This window comes from Somniosus microcephalus, chromosome 11 (assembly GCF_052327205.1).
Source record: "Somniosus microcephalus isolate GS21.2 chromosome 11, FLI_Smic_1.0, whole genome shotgun sequence".
Classification (NCBI taxonomy): domain Eukaryota; kingdom Metazoa; phylum Chordata; class Chondrichthyes; order Squaliformes; family Somniosidae; genus Somniosus; species Somniosus microcephalus.
Window position 1 is genome coordinate 173,904,632 of NC_140997.1, and position 7,702 is coordinate 173,912,333.

The following is a 7,702-nucleotide window of genomic DNA, read 5'->3' on the forward strand; positions in this document are numbered from 1 at the left end:
CACCTGGTCTGTCTTTATGAACTTCAATTAATTATATCTGTGTAGTACCTTGCATACAGTGTTTAGTATTAAAATGCTACCAATTGTTATCATAAGTGTTAAAGAAGAAATAGTAGTTCATGATTTTGTTGTCTGATTTCTTTAATAATTTGGCAAGAAGAGGTTAACTCAATTCATTTAGTGGTGCACTGGAGAAGGATGATTTGTTGTGTAATGGTTAATATAATTTCAACCGTTTAATGTAAAATGGTTTAAGCAAGCCACATTTAGATATCTAATAATCCCTTAGATGCAAACAGTGAATTCCCAGATGGTTCTTTGATGAGAAGTTAAGGTGAAGAGGTTAAGAATTCAGAGAATCATAGAAAGTTACAGCACGGAAGGAGGCCATTTCGGCTCATCTGGTTCTTTTTTTTAGATAATATACCTTGTAAGGATTATGGGTTTATCAACCATCGCATTCTTCTTACAATACATTTTCTTTCTATTTCCACACCAAACAGTCTTGTGGCATTTCTGAGTGAGATAAGCAACTAATGCTCAATAATGCTGACAGTTTTATACTCATGAATGCACTACCCCCACAGCCAAGAACCCAATCACTTCACATAGAACCATTACAGTCAGCAAAGAGGGGAGACTTCCAGTCTAGGTTGGATTAAGACCCTGGTCATTTTGGTGAAAGGATAATGCTTTAATCCATTGCACCAACCAATCTCTAGAAAAGTAGAACTCTCTTTGAGTCAGAATTTGTAAGGTATTGGGATGAACAGATTTGTACATTTAGCATTAGGATTACTTAGACCCTCTGCAAGGAAAGACATATAAAACCTCTTGCAAATGCACATCGGAAAATGTAAAATTCATTATTGCGCAGAACCTATCATGCACACTGGAGGTTCTGTTCTATAATCACCAATGATGTCTGTCAGTTTTATTTTTGTCTTAATGTTTAAGCCACTGATATTCTGAAATTTGCAGTCACCTGAGGCTGCTGAATTTTCAGGTCACTAAGCCCACTGCTCTTTAAAATCTTTTTAGTGCATTCTCAGTCTAGTGATCAAACAACATTGACGAAGATGAAAGCTATTGGATTTGACCAAGGGAAATATTAAAATGCCCTACATGATTTGTATTTGTCCTCACTAAAAGGATTTATTTAATTTCTATTTAAAATGGCATAAATAGTTTGCCCAATGGATAAATGTGGAATACAATTTTAATCCCATTTGGGAGGACGACATTTATAACTTGCTCAAGGGTTCTGTAGGCTTCCTCATTCAGGACAAAAATGCTACAATCATTAATTAGAATTCTCTCATTTCTTTAGTTTCAGATTGAATCTATAGAGTATTCAGTGTCTGAAATAGAGACTATGCTGGTTAATTCATATTGTATTGCAACAGAATTTGCTAATTACCATGCATATTTGACCATGATCAAATTATAGAATTCCAAAAATACTAAAACATTAATTATTCCTATGGATAGGTTTTATTGAATCAAATTTTATATCACAATAAGACCAATTTACATCATAGGTATTAGATTAAAGCACCTCAGATTGTAACAATTAATCTTAATTTGACATTCAAACACAACTAAAACTTTTCACATTTAATCAAATTGCATGTATTGCAATATTTCTACAATCCTGATTTTTCTCATTTATTTACCTAATTATATTTTCTTTCTTGGCCTCCTTTATACTTATTTTGTTCTACCATTCCTTATTTATTTGAACTTTCTAAACATCATAATGGTACAACCCACTTTATACTCAAAACTTAGCTAGCAAATTGAATGGGTAATAAAAGGCCTCCAGTATATTTACAATTTATTTTCATAACCTTTATTTTTCCAACTTTGTGACAGGGTTCCAGCATGCCAAATAAAGAATTATAGTTTTCATTTTAAAAATGTTATCTTTCATTTCACATTAACAAAAGAAAATGATGAATTGCTCTAACTTATGGGAAGGAGTTATATCATTCATTCCAGAATGTGTTACACTGTGGTTTAGTAAGTTGCACACCCTAATTAAATACAATACACTTATTTCAATGTCTGTTGTACCACGTGTTGGAGTATTAGCAGAATGTTGATCCAAATCATTCGTCCAAGTTAAGAAAAGCATTTGCATTACAATCTCAGCAACAGGCTAAACAAAGCAACTATATTCTGATAACATTTACCTGATATATGTAGACATTTTTTGGGTGTCATTTGTTGCATAATAGTTTGACAGCAGGTGATCCATTTGACTGAGTTTAAGTTGCATTTCACCAACTCTGCCAGTTTCTATGCTATTTGAAAGGAACATAGGAACAGGAGTAGGCCATTCAGCCCCTCGAGCCTATTCCACCATTCAATTAAATCATGGCTGATCAAAAGACAGATACAATTTTAACAGTGAAATAAATTTGTCAGCTCTTATCTGATGCTTGACATAGTTCCTTGGATATGGTTCCCTTCTTTCTACAATTGGCATGTTTATTCACGGTTGTCACTCCTTACATATCAAGACAGAAACTTGGGCTCTCAACTTCTTCTTATCCACTTAAATTACAATATCCCGTGATCAGTTGCAACTTTTACCAAAACATCCCAAAGTACATTTAATTTGAAATCCATTAATTTAATTTCTCACTGTGGAGAGAGAAACTGTTCTTCTGCTTAATAAATTTATTTTCAAGTAAAAACAGTGGAAATGTACAAGAGGAAAAAAAGCTACCATCTTGAATCAATCAAATCATGAGTACAGTATAACTTACTAATTTAATTGTGTATGACAATGACTACAGCGAACACGAAACCATTAGACTGTTATTTACATTGAGCTAGAGAAAGAAATGTAAAATTGACATTTGTTTTTCAAAGACAGTTTGTAAAATGCACATTAAGATATGAAATTGCAAAAAGTAACGTTTAAAGGTCAAAACATTTTTTCCAATATATTACAACGCAGAGAAACAAGCTAAGAAAATATCAAAAGGGAAGGTACGATCATACAAAGTTCTTAAATTGGAGAGGGGGGAAACGTGTCACTGAAATTATGATTTGTACAATTTTTACATTCCAGTTCGCTTTCGTCTTCTGGATATTAATAAATAATTCACTGCCCAGTGTAAAGAGCAGTGCAGCTAGCGAACAAATATTAAATTCATTTATTGTAAAACGACACTCTGAGATTGGGAAAAGTGCTTATTCATGTTTGAATTCCCTGATCGATACGTTTTCAAGCACTCAGTAAAACTTCTATCAAATTGAGGCCAACGTGGAGATGACGTTAGAGATCCTAATATAAAGTGGCCTCGATGAATTCGTATTCCAGAGAAATTAACTTGTCCTCAAAACACTTGATTCAGCGTCTCCCACTTCTTCAATGTAAACAGAAACCATTGGACTTGACTGTCCTGTGGCCAAGGTTAATCCGCCAAACGCCTGCATGTACATCATTATGAGATCCCCTTACGGATTTTCTTGTATTGTGTGTATTTTTTTAAGCTGCATGAGGAAAAGCAGATGATGTGTTCCTGCTATTCAAACGTCTTTTAAATAACGCAGTAAGCTTCCCTGGGCGTCGGTGTGCTTTGAAAACAAGGGAAGTGGGTTCTGAAGCAAATCCTCAGCTCTTTGTTGAAGATAAAGCATAAGATCGGGTTGACCCCCGCCTGGGCAAATGTCATCCACACTGCAGCGGTCAGGTAGACCTGTGGGATGGTACTGGCTTTGACAAAGACCCGCAGATAGCAGGCGACAATGTAGGGGGACCAGAGCAGCAGAAAGAGGACAGTGATGATGTAGAACATCCTGCCTATTCTCTTTTCCATTTTGAATTCGTCTAAGACGAGGAGTCTCTTGTTCTGGTTGTGTGTTGTCTGCCTGATCCCCACCAGGGTGGGGGGCGTTGGTCCTCTCCCGAAGCCTGCGATCCAGTTCGCGGCCGCCTGGCCCGTGGCCCCCGGCCCGTGAAACGTCCAGTTTTGGCTGATGGCCGGGATCAGCTGGGCGGGTTTCATCTTACGATGGTCGTACACGAAGAAGATCAGCTTGACGTAGACCATATGGGTGGCGGCCACGATGACCGCCAGCATCAGCATGAAGCCCAGGGTGTCGTTGGCCTTCACGTAGCGGTGCTCGAAGATGCACTGCTCCTCCTCGCGGATGAACTTGTAGGTGCCCACGTCGAAGACGGGCGGGAAAGCCATGGCCACCGACAGGGTCCACACCATGCAGATGACCGCCACGCAGGTCCAGCCCGTCATGCGCTTGGAGTAGAAGCGGTGGTGGGCGATGGCCATGTACCTGGTGATGCTGATGCAGAACATCATGAAGGCGGCGTGGAAGCAGAAGAGGACGGCGGCGAAGGCGATGATCTTGCAGCTGAGCAGGCTGTAGGTCCAGGCCGAGCCGCTGCTGATGGAGATCATGACAAAGGGGAAACAGACCAGCGAGCGCACAATGTCGGCCAGGCACAGGTCCAGCAGGAAGTAGTAGGGAGCCCGGTGCAAGCTCGGCTCTTTGAAGATCAGGAAGGAGAGCAGCAGGTTCCCGGTCAGGCTGATGCAGATGATCAATCCCAGAGAAGCCAGTTTGACGGCGGAGGCGGTGAGGGCGTAATTTTGAAGAGAACTGTTGGTCTCTCCGAGCTCACTAGCGTTCGCCATCGATGCTACCATGAAACTGACAGCCTCGATCCTCGCCGTCAGCAGCTCAATGTCTCCATTTCCATCGGAAAGGGCAGACCCCGCAAACAATAAAGTTCCTTTTCACCTTCATTGTCAGCACCGTTGCCCGGGGGACGTCCTCAACCGAATATGTTTGTGGGGTTTTTTGTTTTTGTTTTCATCCACCCCGAAGACCAATCATTTCTGAAATAGGAACGGGAGACATTTGTTTAACTGTCTGAATCGATGAGCGAAGAAACCTCTGGTCTCTTTAACAACAGCAGCTGCCTGGTACGGTGTTTACCAAACGAGCAACGGTTAAACCACAACACACACACTCACATACACAAATCCCCAGAAGGTAACGCTAGGTGAAAATAATAATAAATAATACCTCTTCTTTCCCAGCCAGGGCAGGGAGCTGAACTTCCGGTGAGTGGTAATAGAATGACTTTAGGGTTAGAGTGAGGCTGCGCAGAAGAGAAGGTGGCAGCTTTCTCCAGTGTTTTTTTTAGGAAAAAAAATCTCAATCCCTTTGTTTTGAGCTGATGAAATCCCTGACCCCGCCATCTGGCCAGCCCGGTCTCCCGGCTTTTTCTTGCATGAAGAAAAATCCAGTCCTCCCAGCCCAACTGCGCAAGTTCCCTGCTGCACTGTACAAGAATATCATCCCCCACCTTCCCCTCCCCTCCCTCCCTCTGGCAAAGCAGGGTCGGTCCTTCGTGCGGCTGCCTCTATACCATACCCCGGAGTGACTGGCTCTAACCAGTGTTTAGAAACACAAAGAGATGACAGTCTATTGTCTCATGTGTTTATTTTTCAGCCACTCTAAATGTAAACCAAAGCCAGAGTCCATCATATATTAGTGGAAATGAGAAATCTTTTTTTTATCATTAATGACCTGAAGGGTTTGTTCTTTTGGATACACTATACAGTCAATCAGTATCAGTCATGTGTGGATTACAGAGATGAAAGATTGTTCCTATACATTTCTACTGCACATTTTCCACAGTAACCCACAATAAATACAAACACACACAAATACAGACCAACAAACATGCATTGTACGGGTGACAAAGATAACACCTTAATTGCAGTCGGAATGTCGCTACTATTCTGCTCGTTTTCGATTCCGGGGAAAAAAGGGGTGGGGTGGAATTAAGACTTCCGAAATAAATCGGAATCACTGCCCACCTCCTTGTATTAAATCCAATGCCCGTTTTACACTGTATTCTTCTGGGGTACAAAAGAATTATGCAACAAAGGATCCATTTTACATTATTGCGACAAAACAATAGTTTTTCTGACTTTCAAATAGCAATGTTAGAAACAAATGAAAGGAGAGTGGAAGATAAATATAAGTAATCCGGTAGCTCTGACACAAACAATTGGACCAAACCAGCCTATTCGATGCCAGCTTGGAATCAGCTGTGACTCTCCTCTGCTTGAGGTTTCCCGTCATGTAGTTAATACACACGCACCCCCTGTGGCCACGTTCGCTGTAGCTCTGATCCTGTTGGGAGGCGGGCTTCACAGAAGTCCACACAGAGAAGCTACTAAAGATTTCCGGCCGACAGGCTTGGAAGCTCATGTTTCCCGTTTTGGTAAAAATACCTATCATTAAATACCCAGATATGATGATTGCTAAATGAGCGTGTAAAATATTAAACCGACCACAGTTAAATTTGCCAAGATCTTTAAAAACGATGAAGTTAGTGTGATGTAATTCATTGTACAAACAACAACGTGTATTTATATAGCGCCTTTAACGTAGTGAAACGTCCCAAGGCGCTTCACAGGAGCGTGATCAAACAAAATTTTACACCCAGCCCCATAACCAGATGTTAGGGTAGATGAAAGAGGTGGGTTTTAAAGAGCGCCTTAAAGGAGGAAAGAGAGGTAGAGAGGAAAGGTTTAGAGAGGGCCTTGGCAGCTGAAGACACAGCCGCCAATGGTGGAGCGATTAAAATCGAGGATGCCCAAGAGGCCAGAATTAGAGTAGCGCAGATATCTTGGGGGGTTATAGAGGGCTGGAGGAGATTACAGAGATAGGGAGGGACGAGGCCACGGAGGGATTTGAAAACAAGTATAACAACTCACATTTGTAATTTGGGGGCGAGGCAAGTTTTATGGGCGGAGATGCATTCGGGCAGACCGATCGATAGATGCTCATAAAAGATGGATGAGATTTGGGCATATTGGCCCGGAGTTTCCACATAATTTCCGTCCAGATATCAGCATAAACTAGGTGTAATCAAAGGAAATAGCCCTAAAGATTGCAGAATTTTAAACATAAGTGAGTTGCGCCCATAATCGCTTTATGCTGCAGTATCCGTGACCATTTACGCTAGTTCAAAAGTCTATTCCCCTAAAGCAGGCCACGCCTCCAGGTCAGAATGGTGAGTTTCTGTCCACTGCACCCATTCTGGGGTTTTCATCACATTGTGCCTGGATTCAGCATTAATCACCATTACCTGCAGTGACCAGCAGTCAACTGAAGCCTGACCCAGGTCTGTTTCTCCTCGTGCTGCTGCTGCTGCTGCTGCAATTACTTTAAATTCAGTTTAAAATTAGTCTAAATTCAGTCATTTACAGCAGAGCAGGACACACCTGCGTGACCTCAGTTGACTGCTGGTCAGAGGTTTTATGTACTGACTGCAGATCAAAGCAGTCAATTGAAGCCAATTAAAAACTAAGACCAAGAGTATTAAATCAGTCAGTTCCTGGCAGTCCCACTCCTGTGTCATGCTGAAGAATGCCCTGTGCCAGTCACATATCGATTATGTTGCGTGATTGCGCTGATTCTTGCGAGAGTTTATGGGCAGGACCGTGGAGGTGGGATTGGAGGCGTGTGGGGGGTTAAAATCCCAAAATCGGGGGGCACGAACCCATCCCACCCCCAACCCGCCTCCATGCCAGTTTCAAAGGAGGCGGGTACCCGACCCGCACTGGAACCCACCTCCCCGAGGCGGGAAGGGGATTAGTGCCAATTAACTGCCTGTTAACAGGTAGTTAACAGACAGTTTTTAGCC

At 41.7% G+C, this 7,702-nt stretch overlaps 1 protein-coding gene across 3 annotated transcripts; it reads right to left on the reverse strand.

Moving 5' to 3' along the window:
- Positions 1–211: 211 nt before the first annotated feature.
- On the reverse strand, positions 212–7,227 carry gpr27 (G protein-coupled receptor 27). Of its 3 annotated transcripts, none has more exons than XM_086001432.1 (2): positions 7,145–7,227; positions 212–4,874 (listed from the first exon to the last, which is right to left on the reverse strand). In XM_086001432.1, exon 2 carries the CDS (start codon positions 4,680–4,682, stop codon positions 3,555–3,557), a length of 1,128 nt encoding a protein of 375 aa, XP_085857558.1. In that variant the 5' UTR covers positions 4,683–4,874; positions 7,145–7,227; the 3' UTR covers positions 212–3,554. The 3 variants fall into 3 exon arrangements, with proteins under 3 accessions (XP_085857558.1, XP_085857560.1, XP_085857559.1); XM_086001434.1 differs by lacking the exon at positions 7,145–7,227 and adding an exon at positions 6,771–7,117; XM_086001433.1 differs by lacking the exon at positions 7,145–7,227 and adding an exon at positions 5,065–6,187.
- Positions 7,228–7,702: the final 475 nt, after the last annotated feature.